General features: G+C 32.4%; 3 protein-coding genes and 1 long non-coding RNA gene across 4 annotated transcripts; 1 reads left to right on the forward strand and 3 right to left on the reverse strand.

Annotated features, from left to right (window-relative positions):
* Positions 1-827: 827 nt before the first annotated feature.
* Positions 828-3926, reverse strand: LOC125577616 (thionin-like protein 2). The gene is made up of 2 exons (XM_048739087.1): positions 3165-3926; positions 828-2994 (listed from the first exon to the last, which is right to left on the reverse strand). Exons 1-2 carry the CDS (start codon positions 3496-3498, stop codon positions 2933-2935), a joined length of 396 nt encoding a protein of 131 aa, XP_048595044.1. The 5' UTR covers positions 3499-3926; the 3' UTR covers positions 828-2932.
* Positions 3927-8931: 5005 nt separating this feature from the next.
* On the reverse strand, positions 8932-12456 carry LOC125577617. Its single transcript, XR_007316028.1, has 2 exons — positions 9982-12456; positions 8932-9675 (listed from the first exon to the last, which is right to left on the reverse strand). It is a non-coding gene; the product is annotated as an uncharacterized LOC125577617 (long non-coding RNA).
* Positions 12457-14370: 1914 nt separating this feature from the next.
* On the reverse strand, positions 14371-17158 carry LOC106352376 (thionin-like protein 2). Its single transcript, XM_013792016.3, has 2 exons — positions 15143-17158; positions 14371-14905 (listed from the first exon to the last, which is right to left on the reverse strand). The coding sequence occupies exons 1-2, from the start codon at positions 15468-15470 to the stop codon at positions 14844-14846; spliced, it is 390 nt and encodes a 129-aa protein (XP_013647470.1). The 5' UTR covers positions 15471-17158; the 3' UTR covers positions 14371-14843.
* Positions 17159-20561: 3403 nt separating this feature from the next.
* Positions 20562-21454, forward strand: LOC111200724. Its single transcript, XM_022692031.2, has 2 exons — positions 20562-20605; positions 20656-21454. Exons 1-2 carry the CDS (start codon positions 20562-20564, stop codon positions 21452-21454), a joined length of 843 nt encoding a protein of 280 aa, XP_022547752.1.
* Positions 21455-26275: the final 4821 nt, after the last annotated feature.

Below are 26275 nucleotides of genomic sequence, written 5' to 3' on the forward strand. Positions count from 1 at the left end.
GTAATGTAAGAGCGGACATCCTTGTAAAAAGAGTTCGTTTGGAAAACTCTATTTTTTTCTTCCAAGTAAACTCTGAAATTCTGGAGTGATTAGCTTAAAAAGTTAACTTTTTCCTTTTGAATTAATTATACATGGCGTTAGCCGTCAGGAAAAAAACTTTATTTATCATCAATACAATTTAATTCTGTCAATTTGAACATGATTAATCGTTGTTGTTCTAAAGAGTTTGTGACGTTATTTTTTTTTTCTCTGATGTTTTACTTACAGATACGTTTTTTGCTCTAGTGTGATACATACAAATATGTGCGTTTAATGATCCACACAAACCTTTATTTAAGTAAAGATATTTACAATTTAGTAAAAAAAGAAAAATATATAAGTGACCTTCATCACATGAATAATTGACTCATCAATGCTTTAGAGAACAATGAATTGTTGATTTCTATAATATCAGTAGCGTCGCAATTTCAATCTAATGGATGTTTCATGTTACTTTAACCCTCAAATGAACGATCATTCCTTTGCTTGGATTCTCTAGTATATATGGAAAGGTAGAAACAATAAAGTTTTTAGCAATTTGGATATGGACCCGAAAGATACTCTCAAATTGGCAGAAACAGAATCGTTACTTTGGGTGGAAGCACAAAATGCTCAGACTCAAGACATGGAACGCACCCAAGTTCCTGTATCTTCGATAATAACGAGTATACCAGGTAGATGGTGTTTTATAGATGGATCTTGGAAAAATGAGGATAGCTTTTCTGGGCAAGGATGATATAGTACACTGGAAGGCTACGATGGACTAATGGGAGCAAGGAACACGAGAGCGAGTCAGTCGCCATTACACTCAGAGATAGAGGCCCTTATATGAGCAATGGAATGTATGAGGAATCTTAGACAAGCATGGGTTACTTTTGCAACGGATAGTGCTCAATTGTTGAAGATGGTTTGGGAACCAGAAGAGTGGCTAGCCTTTGCAAGCTATTTGGAAGACATAAAAGTTTTGAAGAGGAGTTTCAGCAGCTCACAGATCATTCATATACCACGGACACAGAACTCAAAAGCGGACAGTCTCGCACGCAGTGGAAGAAAACAACCGTCGTTTGTCGTTCATATGGATGCAGAGCTACCGGGGTGGTTCGCAGAGTCTACATGAGTCTGCTTTGTTTGCTGACAAAAAAAAATGTTATTTTAACCATCCCTGAAATAATATTTAGCGTTCTCTATGTCTAAAGAAAACTCTTCAATCATTGTCTAACAGTTACTTCCTCATTGTTTTGAAAATTTCCAGCTGTACCACCGCCCATCCTCGGGATGACGGATTTATTGTTGTTTCGGTACATCTTGCAAAATCAGTCTTTCATAGTTGTTTCAGGGTTATTTGAATTGTCCAGTATTATCTTGCTGAATTTATTAGTGCTACAGGCGAATCTATGTTAATAATTTATCTTTAGTTTATACTAATTTTAAATTAATTAATATAACTGATTTATATACATTATAAAAATGTATGCAAAACATGATTTTATATTTTTCTATTTAAATTTTTGTAGATTATACCTTTTAAATAATACTCTTTAGATTTTTTTTTGTTCATATATGTAAATGAAAAAGTATATATATAAACTGTTTGATGTGTATTAATTGCTACTACATTGTTATTAATATTTTTATTATATTTTCATCGATTTTCTATTTGAATGAAACAAATGATTAAACTATATGCATAATTTTTACTTTTTCTTTATATTAAGTAAAGTTTCACAATTTTTTCCAATATGTTTCGCGAAGCTAAGCGTGAATCTCACCGAACCTAAGAATGATATTTGAATTTTTTCAGATCTGTTTGCGAAGAAGTCTTCTTGTCAATTCATTGATTAGTTTTGAAATTGACTATTTTATGTGCTTTCATAGAAAACTTCTTTAAAAGTCTTCTGTTTAATTCATAGATTAGTTTTGCAATTATTTTTTTTTGTAACAAAAAAATAGAGTAGAGTTTTCTAAAATTTTTTTATGATAAATAAGTTAGTTTTTTAACTGACCTAAGTTTTGCAGAAAATTCTGACTTATCTAAAAAAGACTTCCAGAGAAGTTTTACATTCACATGAAGTCTCCGAAATCTTGCAAGAAGTCTGCACATGTTAGTTTCACAATTGACAACAAATAATAATATATTTAGTATTAAAATCAAATAATTAGAAGATGTAGAAGTCTTCTTTATTTTTATTCTAAGATTCTGGTCAATTTTTTTATTTATTTTCAAAGCATACTTCTATAGAAATCTTGAGAAATTGCATCCTATACACAGAACTTTCTTCCTAATTAGGTGAATACCCAAAATCCCACATAATGGTACATAAGTTGTTAGACACCATAGTTTACTATTATAGATAGATTGCTAATATCCATGTTGTTTTTGTATTATGAGCCAATTGACTCTAGAATCTTTCCGTATAATACTTATCTAAAAATCTTCTATGTGCAACATCGTTGAGTAGCATCTGCCTTTCTCGAACCCAGTTAGATTATGCAGTCACCTTAACTGGATCAGATCTACACCGCATTAACAGTAAGGCGTTGTTATTGGGCAAATAGCAGATGCTGATCCACATTTCTATCCTCGTAGTAATATATATTTTTATTTTGTCCATATGATTCTATTGATGACGATGAAGGGAACGAACCAGATTAGTTATGAATGATATATTACAATTATGTAATATTGTTACAATAATAAATATCATTTCTTCTAACATTTTTTTTTTTGGTCTGACAGTTTCATCTAATGATCTGCTTGTAACACAAATACTTTCAATCATGAAATAATATTTATTTGGATTGAATATTGTAGTGATACAAACTATACCAGTTCATATCTTTTGTTATTTAGACATGGATTCTTTTATCAAAACAAGACTAGATCATATCACTTTTAGTTCTTGTTGGAACATTTGTCTGAGCATGAATCCACACAGTCCGCAACTTTGTCTACATCTGCTCATTCCACAAACAACAATAGCAATTCATCAATTATATAATTTTCAACCAAAATCTATAATAGTAGATATTATGTTTTGACAACAAATAAGATATTAAGTACATTTATATACATGGTTATCTATTAATAAATATCTTTTCATATAATTGAAAGGAAAAAAACTTACTCAGCCTTCCGAGAGAAGAAAGAGAAGTACAATGATGAGTAGCACAACCAAGTTTGCAAAAATAATCAATATGATCGATTTTTTTTGGGAAAATCATCTGAGAAGGAGGAGATGAAATATTTGATGTTGGAGGAGCAAGACAAGTAAAGAGACAAGTGAATGGACACAACAATAATTTTGGTAACTGCTTCTCAATGGAACAACCATTAATACAACCTGGATAACAAGTTCTAAAAGAGAGTGTGTCTTGAGCATGTGTCTGAACCACAAAGTTCTCCATTACCATCACAACCATCATTGTAATGAATATTATGTTCACTCTTTTGCTTTCCATTTTCTTTTACTTTTTTTTTGGTTTGAAGAGATGATTATTTATAAAATGTGTGGTATTTTGTTTGTTGATCGTGGATGTTGTTACCTTCTGTTGTTAATGTTTGTTTATATAGAGTAATAGAGATTGTAGAACCTTCTGTATAATAGAATATTGACAGAAAATAAAGAAAAAGATCTTTTGTAATAGTTAACATTTATATGTTCAAAACGTTACTACATATTAGGTGTAATTATGGATCGGATTATATGATAAAATTATCTTTTAATTTTATTTGTTTCTGGTTAGTTGATTATATCATTCTGTTTGTGAGGTAAAAGTTTTCATTAACGTAAATGTGTGCAAGATATTTTCAGATGAGTAATTCTTGGGTTCACCCCCTAAGGTGAACCTCTAGGTTCACCAACCAATAGTGTTTGATTATTTGATATTTGATATCTTTTAAAAAAGGAAACAACATTAAATTTTCAAATAAGATTATCTTTTTAAAATATAACAATAAAAATACATAAAAATAGTTACAAAAAATAAATAAATAAATATTTTTAAGTCTTTAGCAAAATACTAAACCCTATACCCTAAATCTTAAACCCTAAACCCTAAACCTTAAACTTTGGATAAACTCTAAACGTTTAAAAATCTTAAACCCTAAATCATACATTAAAAACTAAATTTTAATAACACTAAACCCTAAATCCTAATCACTAAACCCTAAACCCTTGGGTAAACTCTGAACCCTTGGATAAATCATAAACTCTAGAGTTTAATTTTAAATATTTTTGATTTACAGTTTATGATTTATCCAAGGGTTCAGGGTTTATCCAAAGGTTCAGGGTTTAGTGATTAGGATTTAGGGTTTAGTGTTATTAAAATTTAGTTTTTAATGTATGATTTAGGGTTTAAGATTTTCAAACGTTTAGAGTTTATCCAAAATTTAAGGTTTAGGGTTTAAGATTTAGGGTATAGGATTTAGTATTTTGCTGAAGACTTAAAAATATTTATTTATTTATTTTTTGTAACTATTTTTATGTATTTTTATTGTTTTATTTTAAAAAGATAATCTTATTTGGAAATTCAATCTTGTTTTCTTTTTTAAAAGATATCAAATATCAAATACTCAAACACTATTGGTTGGTGAACCTAGAGATTCACCCTAGGGGGTGAACCCAAGAATTACTCTTTTCAGATATACATCTACTTAAATACATGAATCTATTTTTTCTTGTTCTTACGTCTAATGCATTTCTTGTTGTTACATTTAATGCGTCTGTATAAAAGTGTTTAAAAAAGTATGTATTAATGTGTATGAAAAAATACTCTTAGTTGATGGTCATGATTTCTGTCGTATTTAAATTCAGTCGTTTTATAATAGAATAGTCATGGTATAATTTCTTACGAGAAAAATGTGGAGCTAAGTTATATTTTATTACTAAGACCGGTCCACCCTACGATGGGATGATAATTTAAAAATAATGTTAATAGTTAGAGTAAATATCTAATATAATTTTGTATCATTTAAAAATAATACATATTAGTCAAGTTTTTATTATTTAAATTATAACATTTTCCAATATCTTTGGGTTATATACTATTAAATTATTTTATCTGTTTATTTTAATTTTTTAGTATTATGAATAGTTTTTCATAATATTAAACAAATAATTGTAAAATGGCTGAGAAAAAGGACACAATTTTGAAGTTTTCTAATATTATTTATTTCTTAGTTATGTTAATAACGATTTTTAAATGTCACTATCTAATACATATTGTATATTTTAGTAAAATTACTCACATTTCACACTTCAATAATGATATTTATTTCTTTGTAAGATTATATTTTATATTTTAATGAGTTTAGTCAAAGATACTCTTTGAACCAAATGAGGTTGGTGAGGTGTGGTCACATGGCGAATCAGGAGAAGCTGTGGTGCGACATGTTGTAATACCCGTATTTTCCGAAATAACTTAAATAAATAAAAAATCTGAAATCTTCATTTATTACTTCTCAAAAGTCAATTCTAAAGTCATAAATCCAATAAATAGCCATAAATGCAATAAAATAGATAAATCTCGAAATATCGATAAAATCATAAAATCGAAAGTCTGAAAATAAAAGAAATAGAACTCCCAAAGCACCAATCCGATAGCAATCACTCCTGCTCGTCAGTCTCACCTAAAAAGGAAAAGGAATAAGAGGGGTGAGTAACAGGGGAGTTACTCCGTGAGGTATGGGGATGCTAAACACGCAAACCACTAACTTGAGTAAATAGAACTCCCACTATGGAAGTTTAGCTCTAACATGAACACACACGACGCCTAGCGCATCACACAAACCAAACAATGTGATGATAGCATAAAGCTAGTCCATACACCCCGCATCTCCTCATATGGATATATAATACGTAGCGTCGCTAGTACAGCATGTGTACAAACGTCTCTGCACCACACGCCCGCACAAGTAGCATCGCAAGTCCAGACGTCTCTGAACCCCTGCCCGCACAACCAAAGTAGCGTCGCTAGCCCAGACATCTCTGAGCCCCCGCCCGCGCACATAGTCCCTACTAATAACTATGTATATATATATATATATATCGCATCTCTTAACATCACACAATCCAATCAAAGGTTGAATCCTCTAGACCCCTAGTTCCAGTTTACAATGAATGAACTAACTAACAATCAAGACTCAATTCAAACAGACGGATCATGATTCGAAATCTAAACTACGATAGAGAGAATTCTACACTGGTACGGGATTTACGGAATAGACCCTCACCTTAGCAATGTGGAAAAGTGATAGCTATGAACTCCAGCTGCTCAAACAAACTCCAAATCTGAAATCAGGGCGAAAAATCAAGTCAGAACGCCCTTCGAACGGTCCAAAACGGATAACCGGCGATTTGGTCAAAAAGTCAACCCGCTGGTCAAAGGTCAACCCGGTCTACTCTGACCCAAGCCGGTCAACCTTTGACCAAATCGAAATCGAATTGAACCATCGGTTTTCCTTAGCCGGATTCGATTTCAATTGGACAAGATCAAAATTGATTTCAATTCGGTTTAATCCAAACCAAACCAATTCCCAATAATCGATCGGTTTAATCAATAATAAAAGCAATTGACTAACCGAACCGGCTTGACTGGTCAACGGCTTGACTCGCTGAGTCAACTCGGCTGAGTCACCGAGTTACCGGCGAGTCGCCGTAGACCGGTCGCCGGCGGCGGCCAAACGGTGGTGGCTTACCGGAAAATCACCGGCGCCGGCGGAGACGCGGCGACGATGCGGCAGCGGCTTCCCGGCAGCGAACGGATGGTGGCCGGCTGCGGTGGCTCCGGCGAACGTCCGGCGGAGATGGCGGCCTGTGCGCTTCACGCACGAAAACTTCCTCCTGCGCGTGTGGGCGCGTCGCGGCGGATCTCGGGCTGAAACTCCTGCTCCGGACTCATCTCAACGTCACGAACACACTGGTGGCCTTGAAATCGCGAGAAACCCAATGGTTAGAGAGATATCGACGATTTACTAAACAGCCAACACTTAACCAATCGTAAAAGGCGGTTTGCGGATTACCTAAGGAGTGAGACGGCGGCGGCGTGACGGATCTGATCTCAGTCGACGGTGGCTGAGACAGTTCACCAATATCTCTCTCTGACGGCTCTAAATCTACAGGGGTTCGACGCCTTAGACTTTTTCTGAATAAAATAATAGGCTGACTCTGTTTAAATAGGAACTCACCTAGAGTTTCCTTTAAACTGATTGGGCATTGCTGGACCTGCGAAATTGGGTCGTTACACATGTATGCTAAGCTCCTACCTGAGCTGGTGAGTGATTATCGGTATTCTAGGTAACACTCTACTTACTTTTGTTTTATCTTATCTGCTGCTTTTGTATGTTGGTTGAACATGTTGAGGAAACTTTAGGTCTAAGAAAAATAAATCACTCCAGTGGGCTTCTCGAGTCATCTTCTCATTCTGTCTTCTTTACAGTGGAATATTTTGACATGAGATAATAGTTTGAGCAACTTTCAAGAAGACAAAGAGAGAAGAGCCTTCCCTTGTCCTGTTAAAACAAAGATGATTTAATAACCATGTTTTCATAACAGAGGAAAAAAGCACGCTTTCTCTTGATTGGAGAATTGGAAGAGAGGCTAAAAACGGATCTTTTCAGTTAGATTAAGAGCTTGATTGGTTTTCCCGCTACCACCCGCAAACGCAGCTTTTGCGATTGGTAGCGGTTGACAGCGTTTCGAAACAATCATACAAACCGCTACAAATCGCTTCAAACCGCTCCAAACCTCTTAAAATTAAAAGCTGATTCCAGCTAGCGTTTACGGTTGCGGGCGGTTGCGGGAGGATATTTTTTTTTCTTTTTTTTTAAAAAAACCATATAAATACAAAAATAAAAATAAAAATAAAATTTTTAAAATGGAATTATAAAAATACTAAAATATATCTATTATATTTTAATTAATATTATAAAATTTTAAAATAAAAATATTTTCTATAATTTAAAAAATTTAAAACTATAACTTCGAAAATATAATTTACATATTTATTATAATATTATGATTTTTGATATTTTTATAATTATATAAAATGTAAATATTGTTAATTTATTATTTAACCGCTGCTGTATTTGGTAGTTAACCAGTCATAAGTATCCCGCAAACGCACCAATTTCTAACCGCAGAACCAGTCGTACAAATCTCTTAAAACCGCTAGAAACCGCAACCACCCGCATCCGCAAACGCCCGCAGCCGCAACCGCAACCGCTACGTTTGAACCAGTCAGACCCGAGGGTGACTGGTTTTCCCGCTACCCCCAGCAAACGCAGCTTTTGCGGTTAGTAGCGGTTGTCGGCGGTTTGCAACAATCACTCAAATCGTTTTAAACCGCTTCAAACCGCTCCGAATCTCATAAATTCAAAAGCTGGCTCCTGTTAGCGTTTGCGGGCGGTTGCGGGAGTGTAAATTTTTTCTTTTTAAAAACAATATATATACAAAAGTAAAAATATTTAAAATTGAAATTATGAAAATATCAAAATATATCTATTATATTTTAATTAATATTATAAAATTTTATAATAAAAACAATTTCAATAAATTTTCAAAAATTAAAATTATAACTTTCTAAATATAAATTTTATATTTATTATAATTTTCTGATTTTTGATATTTTTATAATTATATTAAATATAAATATTGTTAGTTTATTATTTGACTGTTACCGTATTTGGTAGTTAACCAGTCATAAGTCACCCGCAAACGCACTAATTTTTAACCGCAGTACCAGTCGTACAAATCTCTTAAAATCGTTAGAAACCGCAACCTCCCGCATCCACAAACTCCTGCAACCGCAACCGCTGCGTTTGAACCAGTCAGGCCCTAAGTGATGGGTTTTCTACATTGATGGAGTTAAAGGCAAAGAGGTTATAGTCACATAGAGATTAAGAGAGACTAATCGACTGCTGCGTTCAAAGCCAAATATGTTTTCCAACGTACGCCCAAAAGGAACCCATGAAGTTGATAAGGCTTAATAAAACGAAGTCACTTCTTAAAAACACATGTTACAAACTCGGGGATAACACAAAGTCACAAACGGTGCCGAAGAATACATCTTCTTTAACGCGGCCGGCGAGCATAAAAAAACAAAAGCTCTTTCCACATCAGGACAGGCGCTAACTGATTAATAGTCTGAGCCGTCCGTAAATTTCTTCAAAGAGAAATAGGAGCTCTCATCCTCATCTCAACTCCATCTCTTCACAGAGAATCTTCGCCATACACTTCCGACGAAGTCCGCTTCATACTGAATGGTTTCGATCTCCATGTGTTTGTGTTGAGCCAATGGTAGATATGACAAAAACGATTAGAAGCGATTCATAGTGTTCATCAGAAGATCTTGTGGCGAGGGAAGAGAAAGACAAACACAAACAAAATTGCTCATTTGATAAACACAAATCGAAACGAAATGGAAATTATATTATTCAATCTAAGTCAATAAGATGATTCAGATAAAAAAAGAGATTTGACAAACCCGATAGAAACCATGGAAGGATCTGGGACATAATCATGCTACCTACCTGAGTATGAAAAGAAAACATACAGTATATAGATATTGCCACGTTAGGAAAAGATTATTTAGCTTGCTACTTGAGTTTCTTCTTCCCAAGATCTGGTCGGCTTGGTCCTGGTTACAGAGAATTGATTGTCTGAATCAAAATTAACCCACACAAAACATCATACCAATTCGAACAAAAAAATGTCGATTCAACTGAAATCGATCTAAGCAGCCCTAAATTCCGATAAGGATATCAGATAAATAAAATCTGAATCAATGATCTCAAACACACGATTGATGATCAAAGATAATCAGATTCAATATGAACAAACATGAAAACTCAAAAGAGAAAACCTATCGACAGACGTAAGAAAACAATCAGATTCAAGTGTTATTTAGACTTGTGAGGATGATGCTTACGGTATGTATACTAACCTTTTTATAGCTGTAGATGCACCGCCTTAAAGAAAGGGAAGATGCATTGACTGTGAAATCGTGGTAGCGGTAGGTTGAAAGAGTTAACGATATCTTAATGACAGACAATCAATTAATCGTGTAACGGTTCGGGGGAGAAGAACCGGAGATGAAACGACACTAAGACTTCTCGATCCAGGGAATCATCATCACGATTTGTCTCGAATAGCTCTCCAGAACTCCATTATTGGAGATGAATGAGAATTTGATGAGCACGACGAACCATAGATGTCGATGACATCCATTGCTGAAGAAGGTGAGTGTAAGCAGCTGGCCTTTTTTGTTGTAACAGCCCAAATAAAATTATTGTAGCCCACGACGAATCTATCACTCAACAACCTGAAACTTCATTGTTGTTGCAGATCATGAGTTATGGAAAAAAGAAGAACCCTAATTATCTTTACAGCCGTGCGAGAAGAATAAAGCCCATCATGTTACAACGTACTCTGTTTCTTCAAATAAAGCCCATCATGTTACATGTTAAATGATACAGTGAGTTTCATTCTTGCGGACACATGTCGTGCTCTCATGACACGAATTTCCTAGCTGGCATCTGATGTGTCTCTCTAAAGAGGGATAAAACAATTTTTTATATATATAGATAGATAGATAGATAGATATTCAACAACTTCTCATAAATTAATAACGATTTACGAGCATGATTTCCATATTGTGTCATACATATTTTGAACTAAAAATTATAAGTTGCCTGCTAAAAAAATATATGTATTTAAATTTTGAGATCTAAAATTATCAAAATTCTTAAAACTTAGTATATTACTGTTGTTATAACTTATTTCCGAATAAGTTTTGACCAAATTAAAATTATATGCTGAATATGTTCAGTTTACAATTTTATTCACTGATTTTCTTTTGTAACAGAAGATGAAAAAAACATCAAATACAACAACAAAAAAATAATTTCTTGAACTAGATATACTAGATACTATATAAAAAATCAATGCTTGAGGTAATTGTGAGATTGGCAACTGATGAATAAATTACATCAAAGTCGTAAAAAGTGATCGGAATGCAAAGTATTGGATCTATATATGAACATCAAAACCAGACTATAAATAACAACAAAGTAGTAAAAAGTTAATGGAATGCAAATTATTGGAACATATATAAGGGACTATGTTACATTTCCATTCAGGCAAACTACCGCTGCAAGTTATCGGGATATAAGATTATGTAGATGAGTGCGTACTCTACAAGAAAAACAACTAAACTTAACCTATATTACACATTCACTCAGTGTTTTGAAACCCGATCCGGATCCGCGGTTGAACCGGTAAATTCGATGACACAAAATAAATTCGGTTTGGGTTTTGCAAAAAATCTAATATTTAAAAACCCAATAAAACCTGCAAAAACTCACTAAAATCAAAAATTCAGTTACCAGTTAAATCACTGGTTGAACCAATTGATAATTTCTATTTTTTTTTAAGTTTTTAACTATGCATTTAGAATTTTTTTTTGTATTCTAAATTTATGCTAGGTTTTAGTTTTATTTTTGTTATCGACAATTTGTTACAATGATGTTTTAGTTTTGGTTTATTTAGATTTGAAGTTTAATTTTATTATGCATACTAAACATTTAAATATTTATGAATTTTAAATCTTGATATTTTTGTTAGATGCCATAACTCTTAACTTGTTAAGAAAATGAATCTAAACTATCTTTTCTGATATTTTGTATGTGAAACAAAAATAAAATATAGGAACTAAAGTTAAGTATTATCCAAATGTTTTTGAAACATAAATTATATACATATCCAAATTATTATTTTATGTTTTAAAATATTTAGAAAATAGTTATTTTATTTTTTATATTTTTATTTTCATAGCTAATATATTATTATATAATAAAATTATTTTTTTTACTAATCCGCCTTCAACCCAATAACCTGGTGATCCGATAAATCGTCCGGTTCTATGTCCGAATCGGGGTTTCAAAATATTGCATTATTCACTCCACCCTTACTGGAGTGAAAAGAGCTTGATGTTAAATATAGCTAGTGTCCATAAATAATTGTATCACTACTCAGATTCTGTCCTAAAATCAAATAGGCTTGTGTTTTACACATTAATATTTTACTAGATTTTGACCCGCGCTTTCAAAGCGCGGGATTATTTTCGAAACATTTCAAATTTATTTGATATAAATTTGTATTTTAATTGTATCTACACTTAGATATTACAAATAAAAAATTATATTCAATGTTTTGAAATCCGACCCGACCCGCAGTTAAATTGCCAAATTCGGTGGTTCATATGTAATCCATTTTAGTTTTCAAAAAAAAAAAGGGTTATTTAAAAATTCTATAAAACCCGTAACAACCGTTAAAACCCAAGATCTGGTTATCGGTTGAACTGATATATGACCCAATATGTAATCCGGTTTGATTTATAATTATATTTAGAGTATTGTAATATATATTCATGAACGTTCAGATGAATAGTGAATATATTATGAAATTGATATTCTAATTTTAATACAATTTTAGTCCAACTAAAATTCCATCTTGTTAATAGATTAATATTTGAGTGGATACATACTAAAAATAAAATAGATTTGAGCATCAATAATATGTATACGTCTATTACAAATTAATGATTTACGTTTTCAAAAAAAAAAAAATTGTTTATTTAGTTAGTTTACTTTTGTTATTCACATATTATTAGATACTTTTTGATGTTTTGTCTATGACTTATTTTAAATTTAAAAGTTAATTTCATTATTCGCATTAGAAATGTAAATATTTATTATTTTAATTTTGATATATATTTTTATTATATTTATTTCTTAATTTTTATAATTTATATATATATAATTATATTTTTAAACATTTAAAATATTGACTCTTACTCTTTGGCTTCGATTTATGTTAATGTAATGTTTTATGATATATATGTGTTAATATATTTGTTCAATTGGTTTATATTTGATATATATATTACATGTCTTTTTGAGTAACCCGTAAAAAATATATTCATTAAACTATCAATAGTAACATGTTTCATCATATAATTACTATTAATATTTATTTTATAATATATATTTATATATATTTTAATACTGTAACTATAAGAATTATATTTTTATGTATTTGGTGAGGGTTTTGAACAATTTTTTTTTTTTTGCATTTGGATTAATATATAGTTGTATATATACGAATGAATAGATATATATATATATAATTATTTATTACATTAATAACTAAAATATAATTGATTAATTATTTGAATTTCGAATTAATATAAATTAAATTCATTAGTTTAAAAAATAATAGATTAGTTAGTTAGTTCCTTAATTTTAGGTATGCTGTATATTTAACAATTAAATTAGATATGAGTAGAAATAATAGGAAATATAATTAAATATAATGGTCCAACCTAGACTATTTGTAAGTAGATAAAAATTGCTTCTGTTTTAATAGTATTGATTAATAATATAGGGGCATGAAATTTAGCGAAACTGGTAGGCAAACCATAGTATTGGTACCTTGCCAATATGATCGTATTGCTGACAGTGGAGGGAATGGAACAGATCAGTTAATTATTACAAATAGGATTTTGAATTTTAAAACTTCTTAAATAAGTTTGTTTTGCATAAAAAAAGCCCAAATTAAGTATTTAACAAAAATATCCTCAAACTAACTTTATTTAATGAATTAAACTCTCGCATGTCATAATTACTACTATTACAGGTAAATATTTAGTTTAGGAATTTCTATTTTAAGTAAACATAATTGAAGGGTTTTACCATTAAAATCAAAAACTCCAAAATATAATAACATTAAATTTTAAAATTAGCATTTTAAAAAATTCCTGTATTATATGAGTCTGATTTGTTTTAAAATCAGCATTATATATGTATAAATTAAAAAAAAAGTAAAAACCCAAAAAATATTACAAAAATTATCTAAAGATTTACCTGTAATAAAATTATTAAAAGATTAAAAATGTAAAAAACAAGAAAATATAATAAAAATTATATCTGATCAAATGAAATGTAATTAATAAATCTTTAGATAATTTTTATTATATTTTATGGATTCTTACATTTTTAATTTATACATATATAATGTTGATGTTAAAAACACATCAAACTCATATATTTACAAAATTTTTTTAAAAAAATGCTAATTTTGAAAACTGAAGTTACTAATTTTTAGATAATATTATAAAATTTTGATTTGTTTTAAAATCAAAATTATAAATGTATAATTAAAAAATTAAAAACCCAAAATATAACAAAAATTATCTAAAGATTTACCTGTAATAAAATTACTAAAAGATTAAAAATGTAAAAAAAAACAAGAAAAATATTTAGATAAATTGAATTTTTAGATAATATTATAAAAAAATTCAGATAATATCATAAAATTTTGAATTTTTTTTATTTTTTAAATTTTTAATGGTAAAACTCACTAACTATATTTCATTAACGTAGATAACCCTAAACTAAAGATTTACCGGTAGTATTGGAAAATATGACATGCTACGGTTTTATTCATTAAATAAAGTTAGTTTGAGGGTTTTATCGTTAAATATTTAGTTTGGAGGAGTTCACCCAGAATAAATTTAGTTGAAGAATTTTAACGTTAAAAATCCTTACAAATATATAAGATTGCCACAGTAATATTAAATGTCCTTCTTTTATCATTTTGTTTTTGTTTGGTCCACAAATTCATCTGTTGATTTGCTTGTAGCACAATATTTTGATTGAATTGTAGTGATACAAACTACTCTAGCTCATATCTTATGATACTTAAACATCGTTTTTTATCATAAAATAACATTTAATAAATTTGCTTCTAGTTCTTGTTGGAGCATCTGTCTGAGCATGAATCGACACAGTCCACAACTTTGTCAACATCTGATCATTCCACGAACAACAGAAAAAACCATCAACTAAATAAAATAAGATCCATAATAGTAGATATTATGTTTGACAAAAAGAAAGATACTATATATATATATATATATATATATATATATATATATATATATATATAGTTATCGATTGATAAGATATTTTCATATAATCAAGAATGAAAATGTGTTTGTGCTAACCAAACAAAATCGCTTTCTTAGAAATAATAAAGAAACTTACTGGGATTTTGGAGAGAAGAAAGAGGAAGACAATGATGAGTAGCACAACCAAGTTTACAGTAAACATTATTATTATCAATTTTTTCGTTTGCCGAAATCATTTGAGAAGGAGGAGAAGGAATATTTGATGTTGGAGGAGGAAGACATGTCATGAAACAAGTGAATGGACACATCAAACCAGTTGGAAACTTCTTCTCAATGGCACAACTCACAATACAACCTGGGAAACAACTTCTAAAAGGATAAGCTTGAGCTTCTGTTTGAACGACAAAGTTTCCAATGACTACCATCATCGTAATGAACATTATGGTCACTCTTTTGCTTCCCATTTTTTTTGGTTTGAAGAGATGATTACAAAATTGGAAGTAACTTAATTTTTTGTTAATCGTTGTTGTTGCTAACCTATGTTGTTAATGTTTGTTTATATAGGGATTGTGGACCTTCTGCATGTATTAACAAAAAAAAGAAAGAAACAAATATTATGTAATAGTTAACATATATACAGTCTAAAAACGTTACATATCAGGTGTATAATTATGGAGCGGTTTATATGATAATATTATCTTTTAGTTTTATTTGTTTCATACTTGGTGATTATATTATTCTGTTTGTAGTAAAAGTTTTCATTAACGTAAATATGTGCAAGTTGTTTCAGGTATACATCTACTTAAATACATGAATGCTATGTATCATGAATATGTCATATGTGTACTACTGTTTTAAAAATGTGTATCAAGGTTTCTGTTTTAGTGCTTATATTATTCCATTTGTGAGGTAAGATTTTGCATTAATGTAAATGTGCAAGCTGTTTTCAGATATATCTCTACTTAAATACAGGAATCTACTTTTTCTTATTTTGTAGTATCATGATTGAGAAGAATCGATCTCCCAAGCTCCAATTCGTAATCCTAATCTCAGTTCGCTCTCTATCTTACTGTGTTTGTTTCCTCAACCCCACTCACGCTCTCGTTTAGTTAATCAAGAACAAGTAAAGAACAGATGAAAGAGACTCAGAGATTTGGTAACCCAGTTCGGGATCCGATTAGGAACCGGTACATCTGGGGCTTGACGGCACAAGCAACACTTCACTAATCACTCCGAAAGTATACAAGAAAGATGATCAAGAGATACAATCACAGCAAACTCAAGAACAATCTTCTATCTTTCTCTGATTCTGTAAAGTCTATTCTTTCTAGCTGAATGCAGCTGAATCTTCTCGTTGTAACTAACTCCTCCTCTCTCCTTCGATATATAAAGGAGACCGGTACTCTCTGAACCAGAAGCCGACTTCTAATAACCAACCCGGTTATCTCCTTCTTCTAATTCTTGTACCAACTTCGCAGTTTAACCAATCCGGTTTAGTGCGATGTTTATGATTGTTGAATGTCACAGATCATAACAATGATTAATGTGTAATAGTGTTTTAAAGAAATGTATTAATGTCTATACAAAACAATACGTTCGCTGATTGTCACGTATTATATTGCATTTAGATTCAATCGTTTATACTAATTCCTAAAATATGCATATATCAGTTTTAAAGCAGTTACAATGATAATATCTGTGTGGGTTTCTCAAGAATGAAAAAATTAAAGTAATTAAAAAAAAGGATGAGTTTCTTTCACGGAAGACTTTAAAATGTTTTGAGAAACTGGTTCTAGAGATGTTAATATGTTAGTGGATGATATTAATTAATCTCATCAAAAAGATAGTAAAGTTCTCACTTTTTTTGAATGAATGTTAAATTTGTTTAACAAGAAAACATTTTTCCAATTAGTGTTACTTTAGTTGAAAGAAAAAAAAAGGAGAAAAAGAAAGAATAGGAATATGCCCATCATAAAAAAAGAAAACCATGTTTCGATTCTGACTTATTTGTCAATTATTTTGATGAGAGTCGACAGATTGCTTGGTTCTTCACCATGACTTCCTCTATTCGTTAGTTCCATATGGTACCTTAACATCTTCCTAATTTTTTAGGAAAACTCTAGTTTTCATTCTTGAGAGAACAGTTGTTTCTGTATATTAGTGTTAGATCATCTCTAATGCGGGTTCTCTCCATTAAATTTTTATATATATATATTATATATATATGTATGTATGTATATACTTACTCCGTTCCTTAAAGTTACATATTTTAGAGAAAAAAATTGTTTCAAAACAATCTATTTTTTATATTTTCAATGCATATTTTATTAACTAATTGCAAACTTCAAAAAACTTAACTACACTAGCTGAATTTTTATTGGCTTAAAATTATGGAAAAAGATAAACACACAAAAATATGTAAATTTAATGTGTTTTATTAAAACGTGTGAAAAATCTAGAATATGTAACTTTAAAAAACGAATGAAATATTATGTATGGGTAAATAATTTTAGAGTCCACAATTATTATAAAATCTCATAAATAAAGGTTCTTACAAATTCTTAAAATTTTCTTTTAAGAACCTTTACCTATGAGATTCCACAAAAATTGTGGACTCCACAATTATTTATACATATATAATATATACATATATATATATATATATAACACATATATTAAGAATTCCAATAGCAAGAACCCCGATACATACATATTAAAACAGCCGTAATCTGTCAAATCATTGCGACAGAAAAATTGAGAGAGAGAGTGCGAGTAGACAGTTTTTAATGTCTAATTCGATGGTTGATGAGTCTTTATGTATCCTCTAAACTTGCAGAGGAACCCTGTTTCCAACGTTGAGCTATCGCTGGTCATCTTCAATTCTCATGGTTCATTTGTGGTACGTGTTACGCTCCATTACTGTAATATCCAAATACAAGCATTGACATTTTATTGGGCGTTTTTTTTTTCCATTTTATTCTGATTATTTCCGTCTTCGTAGGTTGCTTGGTACAAAGGAGTGGCTGGACAAGAGATGTTGATATTTTCTTGCATTGGCCAAACGTCCATACAATTCGCTGGCGGTGGTTTCAGTGAAGCCGCCACAGCCGAAGGTCTTCCCGAAGCATTGATGGTGGGTAACTTTATCCTTAATCATCTATGACGCAGCTAGATATACATATGTTTACGACACTGTCCTCAAGCAACTTTTGACTAGTTTAGTTGCTTGGGCTCATTGTATTTAATGCTGTTTCTGTCAGAGATTTTAAGATCCTTAAACCTCACGTTTTTTTCTGTCTTTCATGACGCAGATGTTTCCTCCTCCTTCAGGCCGAGCTCAACCAAGTAACGTAACTGAGAAGAAACCTTTGAACGTTGTTCCCCGTCTGATCATTAAGAAGACAACTAATCTCATCCCATTCTCTTGTATAATGCAAAGCTAGCAGTTTCTGAGTTAAGTTTCGCCAGACTTCCTCTGAGAAAGAACATTCACAGAGCAGGTGGCTACGGGTTTCAGTCTTTGTTGAGCACAACTTGCAGGTGATTTGTGTTTCACTGTGATATTCGATCACCTGTCGGGAGCCGGTTCTTGATGGCAATCCATGTTGTGAATGAATACTTCGGAGTGTTGTAATTAAGAGAGCCAAATTCCTTTGTACCATTCCACTTTTGGATGCTCTGTTCGAGTCAAGTTTCATGTCGATTTGGTGCCTTGTAAGAGTCTTCTCCATTTTTTTTCATAATCTAGATCTTCTTCGCTTTGTAATCCTCTGATCCGGAGATTCTGAATCTCTTCTTACAGTTATCACTTTATGACTGACTATTTTAAACTATTAAAATATATATACAGTATAAAGTCAAATGGGTCTATGGTGCTCTAAGTTATTAACAGAAAAAATGTCTAAATATTTCTTTTTTACGTTTGCATTCTATATTATGCAATACAAGTTTTAAATTACAACTTGTAAATTGTGCTAAAATAATTAATTAAATGTAATTATATTTTGAGATTTAAACTCATCAAACATTCTGAATTTTATAGCTCATAAAGCTTGGGTTTTAGGCGCCAAATATTATTAACATTTTGGAGGCACTGCATTTCTAAATTTCTCTTTGGTCTAGTGGTCTGTTAACTTGTCTTGTTTTCCTACCTAAGTAGAGTTCGATTGCTTCGTTTTGTATCAGATTAAGTCTTCTTTTAATAATGATTGCAAGTAAATGAGTGGCAACGGATACAATTGCTTTTAATAGAATCTTTGTTTATTTTTAGTATATAGAACAATAAATATAGAGAGTAAATATATAAAAATTTAGTCTATGCTCTCCAATTATTTATTGTATTCTACTAATTCAAAATTGACCATTTTTAATTATCTATGTTCTCCATTGTTCACTGGCTGTTGCTAGAATTGTTATATCTCTCGTTTTAATGTTTACTTTTTTTTTTAAAACTAAAGTTCAACAAAATTATTTATGTTGGGATATGTTTCATAAGTTATTAAATGTATTGTCTATAATATTAATAGAACATGAACTAGTTAAAACACTTGGTTATTCAAAAATTTTGAATAACTATGAAAGAAAATTTGCAAAACAATTATTGATATTTATGTACTATTAAAAAAAAAATTAATAATGTTAAAAATGCAAAAACAAAAAAAATTTATAACTAAGGGGAAACATTTTTTGAATGTGCTTTAGGCACCACCGGACTCGGCACTGGGTATACATGCATGCTGTCTCAAAAACAACGGGGTCTTTTTACATATGAAACAGAATTGTCATATTTTTAATGGAAAAATATGTAAGTAACCCCACGACATAGCTGGTTCTTTAATCCAACCGCATAGTTCGTGGTTAGAAAGTTTCAGACATTTTTGGTGGCACAAATTGTAGTAGTTTATGAATTAGTTTTTTGCCACTGCATGTTGATTTGAATGAATAGCAGAAAAATACCCGTGCAGTAATTAGGTTGTTGCATCTTTGACATTGATTACAGTAGTATCTAACTGCAACAAAATCAGGAAAATCTTCAGTTACAAAAAAAAAAAAACAAAATCAGGAAAATCTTTTAAGTTGGTCTTTAACAGAAAAAGCTCTAAGACTTCAAACAACTTAATCCATCTGATAACAAGAAGTTTTTCTTTATACTTGCACGCAAAAGCAAACCTTCTTCAGAAGCAAAGTTATTATATTGGTTCTTGAACTAATTCGTACTAAGACGATCTCCAATGGTTCACCTTATTTTTCACTTTAAAATAGAATAACTCTATAATAAAGTTGTGATAAACTCAAATGATACTATATTTTAAAATGGAAAATAGAGTGATAGAAAAAAAAACAACTTTATATATAGAGTAAATCCATTTTTAGTCTATTATAAAGTAAAAAATAGAATACGAGTAGAGTATTTTTATTCTAAACTCTATTTTATAATAGAAAATATAGTAGAATTGGAGATAACCAACCTTCTTGTCAACACTTGACTTGCTGAGGATTACAACTCCGACGGTGATCGATAAAGCTCCGCAAACCACTGCATTACTTATAGGAAAATGTATCAGCCAAACTTATCTTACAACCAAATAACCATTTCAACGTAAGAATTGGTGCCTAATAATAACACACAAGAACAAGTTATGTACTCAGTTTCTGGTTTGACTCATGGCTACCAACTGGTCCGCTGGTAGAACTGTTTGGAGAAGGTGGCCCCAGCGAACTCGGAATTCCCTTGAACGCAAAGGTTGCTGATGTGTCTAATGTAACATCTTGGGATCTCCCTCACGCTAGATCTGAAAAGGCTCTCCAACTTCACATTGCCCTCACATCTGTCTCTCCCCCGAGGAGCACAGACACAGACGACTCCTACAACTGGAAAGTAAATGGTTCGATCTGCAATGGGTACTCCTCCTCTCAAACTTGGGAGGCGATCAGGCCTCGAGAATCAACTAAAGCATGGGCACCAACAGTCTGGTTCAAAGGTGCTGTTCCCAAGCAAGCTTTTAATATGTGGCTCACTACACTCAACAGGCTCCCGACAAAAACTCGTCTGGCTTCTTGGGGTCTGAACATCACCACTACATGCAGTCTATGCAACTCCGCAGATGAAGCCAGGGACCATCTCTTTTTGAACTGCAGGTTTGCCGTGTACCTTTGGGCTGCAGTCTTCGCAAGGCTCTCTCCTCGACAGCCACCGTTCATATCTTGGGCTGAGCTGCTCTCTTGGTGTAGAGTCCAATCGCCATCAGCGCCATCTACCCTGCGAAGACTAGTCACCCACGTCCTTGTATATCACGTATGGAGACAGAGGAATAATTTTCTCCATAACAATACCTATCTCTCTTCAGCTGAAACGTTCAAATTATTGGACAGAGATGTGAGGAACACGATCACCGCTCGGCGCAACAAGCGCAACTTCAACAACCTCATGGTGCTTTGGATCAGATGACCGAGTCTTCTCAACCGCCGATAACTACTCCCTTTCTTGTTTTTTATTTAATTTTTTTCCAAGAAGGATGTATGTAAAAGTCTTTCCATTGTAGAGACAAACTGCTCATTTTAACTAATGATATTTACAATTTAGCAAAAAAAAAAAGAACAAGTTATGTGCAATAGTAATAGGCTTTGACATCCAAGAAAAGCATAACATAAGACACATTGTTTTCAAGATTTAAAAAATTTACACAGAATGAATAAGGACTCGTGAAACAAAAAGAGGCCCGTGAAACCGGAAGAGAGGAAATTAGCAGCAAAGTTAGTGACGGTGTCCTGTATTTTAAGTTTAACATTTGGGTGAATTTCAAGTTTACCACTTTTTATGGTACCATTCATTTTTACCACCATTGAAATGATATTTTCAAAAATATTTTCTTCATTAAGGGGCAAAGATTTTTATACTCTTGTTATATATATATATAAATAATTATTTAAATAAATAAAAAAATATTTTTTTATGTTTTCGAATTATAATTTTTTAAATTCGAACTGTTTTATAAATATATTTTTTGATTTTTTTTTGATTTTTTTTTTTTGAATTGCTTTTCTTTTTTTTCAAAATTTATTTTTGAAAATCAAAAATTATGTTTGAAACTATTTTTTTTAATTTTATATTTTTAAGTATTTATTTATATATTTATTAGAATCATAAATTTTACATTGTAAAGGCTTCACCCCACTCCTCAACTTTAAACTTTAAAACTAGATTAATTAATCTTAGAGAAATAAATATATTTTACCTTTCGTTAAAAATGAAGGTAAAAATTGTTTGTGTAAACATTAAAAATTGTAATATGAATGTAGTATTTGTAACAATCAAACCAAAATTGATTCAAATGATGTCTGATATCTGAAGTAGCTTTAAAGAATATATGTTAGCTGGCAGGGTTATAAATTTAAGCTGTGTTGATACCAAAGTAGGATTCTCGTCTGCACCATGCCACCAGGTGGATAGAGAAAGATTAAGCTTAGCCTGCCTAGACAACAGGGTCAAAATAGCAGCTATTTTCTCATTCAAATCAAAACCATATATAGTAGAAAACAAGGACATGACTTAGAGTATATACTCCTAAAACCATAATAATACGTTATTTTTATTACAAGTCTGTGAAGGGGGCGACTGTATATAGACGAGACCATTGTTATTGTTCCCAATTCAAACCATTTTGTGAGTAATCCTTCAAGCATATAGTCTCGTTTATTGGACTGATGCAGTTCCTAGTTAATCTGTGCTTTCTAGTTTAGTTTTGATACTCAAATATTCACTACAAGAAAACACAAGTTTTACGAGGCCAGTTTTCCTCGTGACTTCGTCGTAAAAGCAGTGTTACGAGGAATTAGCGAAGAAACCCGTTTCGTCGTTATACGTTTGTCGTAACGCATATATCCTCGCTAATTCGTCGTAACATAGCGAGAAAATAATTTCGTCGTAAAAGCGAAGAGGAATATTTCGTCGTAAAGACCACGTAAAGCTTCCACGTAAGGACGTCGCTAAGTTTCCTCGTAAATACCACGAAAGACTTTCCTCGTAAAACCCACGTAAATAAATACTCGTAAAGTAAACGTAAATACCTTGATAGCTTTCCTCGTAAAGTAAACGTAAATACCTTGATAGCTTTTCACGTAAAGTAAACGTAAATACCTTGATAGATTTCCACGTTATTTCCTTGTAAACAATTCCTCGTAAAAACCACGTTAAGCTTCCACGTAAAGAAGCCGCAAAATTAGCTACGAATTTACTTCGTTTCGTTATTTTATAGAAATATAAAAAATTATAATTAAAAAAATAATTTAAATTATTTAAATTATTAATAAAATTAAAATTCTAAAAAAATCAAAACCAAAATATTTTATATATTAATAAGTTTTGAATTTATAATACAAGAACCGAAATTAAAAAGAACTAAGGGTGGTCGTTAATCGCCTGGTAGAATTCATCACTCCTCGCCATTACATCCGCCTCGGCATGTGAGTCGTCGGTTGGTGACTCGCCTGGAATAGGATTTTGTTGTCGCATGGTCCTCAACAAAGTCTCCCATTCCGGATTTGTGGCCGCTACAACGTCCAAGAAGCCCTCGAGTCCACCCACACGAGCTGTGAACGCAGATTGCGTCGAGCTCAACTCGTAACGCAGCTGAGTAGACTCTCTACGCAGCTCTTCGGACTCCCTACGCAGCTGAGAGACTTCATCATCCCATCGCTGAACATAAGACGATGTCGCTCTCGGAACATCGTTGACGGAACCAATCCCCAACGTCCGTCCCTTTTTTTTAGGGACAACCTTAAAAACAAAAAATAAATTTTGTTAGTAAAAATTTAAAGTTAAATTAAATGAATATTTAAGAAAATTAAAATTTTAAAAATTTACCTCCTCGTAAAGCTTATCCACTTCAGGTGTGGATAAGGTGACGGGTAATCCATCGGTGGACTGCTGGGTCAGCTGGGTCTGGCGTTCTTCAACCCGAGCAGCCGAATCGTTGTAGATTTGCTCGGACTTGCCATCTATAAATCGGCCCGCCTTGTTTTTGTGGGTCCTCTCGTAAAGTTGCATAAGAGACGGGAATTCTCCCGTCTTTTTGGCCTAAAAACATTTAAGAAAGTTGTTAGAATATATATAAAAATATACTAAAAATTTAATATAATTAAATATTTAATTACCATTTCCAAACGGACACCGGCGTGGGGTTTTTGGCCCGTAGTGTGAAGCATCGGCCCGTTCCCGTGCTCATCGATTGTGTTACGGGAGTTAGAGCAAGACTGGGCGATTCTAATGGAATCAGGAAGACGCCAATATCGGATGAGGCCATCCCAGACATCCGTGGTGAGCTCGGCGGGTTTGCCACGCTCATACCCCTTCACGATCCAGTCACCCTTCCAGTTGGAGACCGTGTCCAACAAGCGAACTTTCGCCTTCGCGATAAACTTCTTCCTCACCTTCTCAGTGATCCCCAAGGCCCAATTATATTTTTGCTGTTGGAAAAAAAGAATTTATAATTAGTTTTTCAGAAAAAAATATATATATAAATAATAAAAAAATTTAAAGATATATAATTAATTAATAGAAACTTACAGCGTAAATTTTGAACCACGTCTTTCTGACGTAGTGAGGCGTCTTTTTCCAGTTCGGATGTGCCATGGAGAAGTAACCTTTTATCGTGTCGGTTACGTCCGATGCAAGACATCCGTCAATCCCAAACCTGGAAAATTCAAATTTAAAATATAAATTATTTTTTAAAGTTATAAAAGAATTTAAAAAGAATAAAAAAATAATGAAACATACCACAAAGTTCCGTCCGGTTGGTCGGGGTCGATGACTGGTAAACCTTCTCTGCCTGGCAGACGGAGAATGTCCTCTACGGTGTACTGCAAGTAAGGAGCACTCGGAGGCACCATCAAGTCGGGATGAATCTCGGCGGGCATCGGAGGTGCCATCGGAGGAGGCACAGGAGGAGGAGCCATCGGGGGAGGCACGTGAGGAACCGATGGTGCACTAGAAGAAGGAGATCCAAAGACTCTCTGAGTGTACTGAGTCTCGGAGACAGTCTCCTGACCCGAAGAACCGGGAGCTGAAGAAGACGACGGGTCTAAACGACTACCCGGCTCACCGAACATCTCTCTGTAATGGGCAGTAAGTCTACCTTTTCGAACCTGAGAAAAAAATTTAATTTTTTAAATTTTCGTGAACAATATACTTCCCAACATTATCCACATAATCAACACTAAACAACATAAGATCCGTAAACCTATCTAAATTCCCTATACTAACCACCTAATCTATCCTAAACTAATCAAACTAGAGAGGAATTAGAGAGACTTACCATTGCTGCGAAATAAGGAGGAAATGGAGAGGAAAGAAAGAGCGAGCTCGCTCGGGGATATATATAAGATTACTTGTCCTCGTCATTTCCTCGTAAAGTTACGAGGAATTACAGAGGCCCGCGTTTTCATTTACGAGGAAATAGCGACGAATTACAAAGGCCCGCGTTTTCGTTAATGACGTTTTTATGACGAGTTACATTACGTGGAATTAACGAGTTAACTTGTTACGAGGAATTAGCGAGCTTATATTTTCTATAAATACCCACAACTTTCCTTCTCAAACCACACACAAACTCACAAAACACACCCTATCTCAAATCACACACCTCACCAAAATGCTTTTCAAATTATAAATATTTGAAAAAAAAAGAAGAGAAGAAGATTTTGGAACTTATGTGGACGAGACGTAAGTCTCGCCACATATAATTCCAGAATCTTTCTTTTTTTCTTTTTTTACTAGTTTTTATACTATGAGGAAGTAGCAAGTTCCGCTTTTCACCAAATTAAAAATATTTGAAAAAAAAGAAAGAGAAGAAGATATTAGAATTTATGTTGGCGAGACTTAAGTATTATAATTGCTGGAAGTCTTGCCACATGTAAATCTGGTATCTCTCTTCTTTTGCTTTTTTTTCTAGTTTTTAGTCTACGAGGTTTTTACGACGATTTTTGTTACGAGGTGTTTACGACGAATTCATCCTACGTGGAATTAAAGAGTGCCTCCTTCGTCATTTACTTTACGGGGTATTTACGTCTATTTACCTTACGAGGTCTTTACGACGATTCCGTCCTACGTGGAATTAACGGGTTTCGCTTTCTTTATTTTTTTTAATTTCGTCGTTATTTCCACGTTACCTAACGAGTCATTTACGAAGATTCTGTCCTACGTGGAATAAACGAGGATTACGTCGTACATTCGACGTCAACTTACGAGGAATTAACGAGTAGTACGTTTAAA

Source organism: Brassica napus, chromosome A9 (assembly GCF_020379485.1).
Source record: "Brassica napus cultivar Da-Ae chromosome A9, Da-Ae, whole genome shotgun sequence".
NCBI lineage: Eukaryota > Viridiplantae > Streptophyta > Magnoliopsida > Brassicales > Brassicaceae > Brassica > Brassica napus.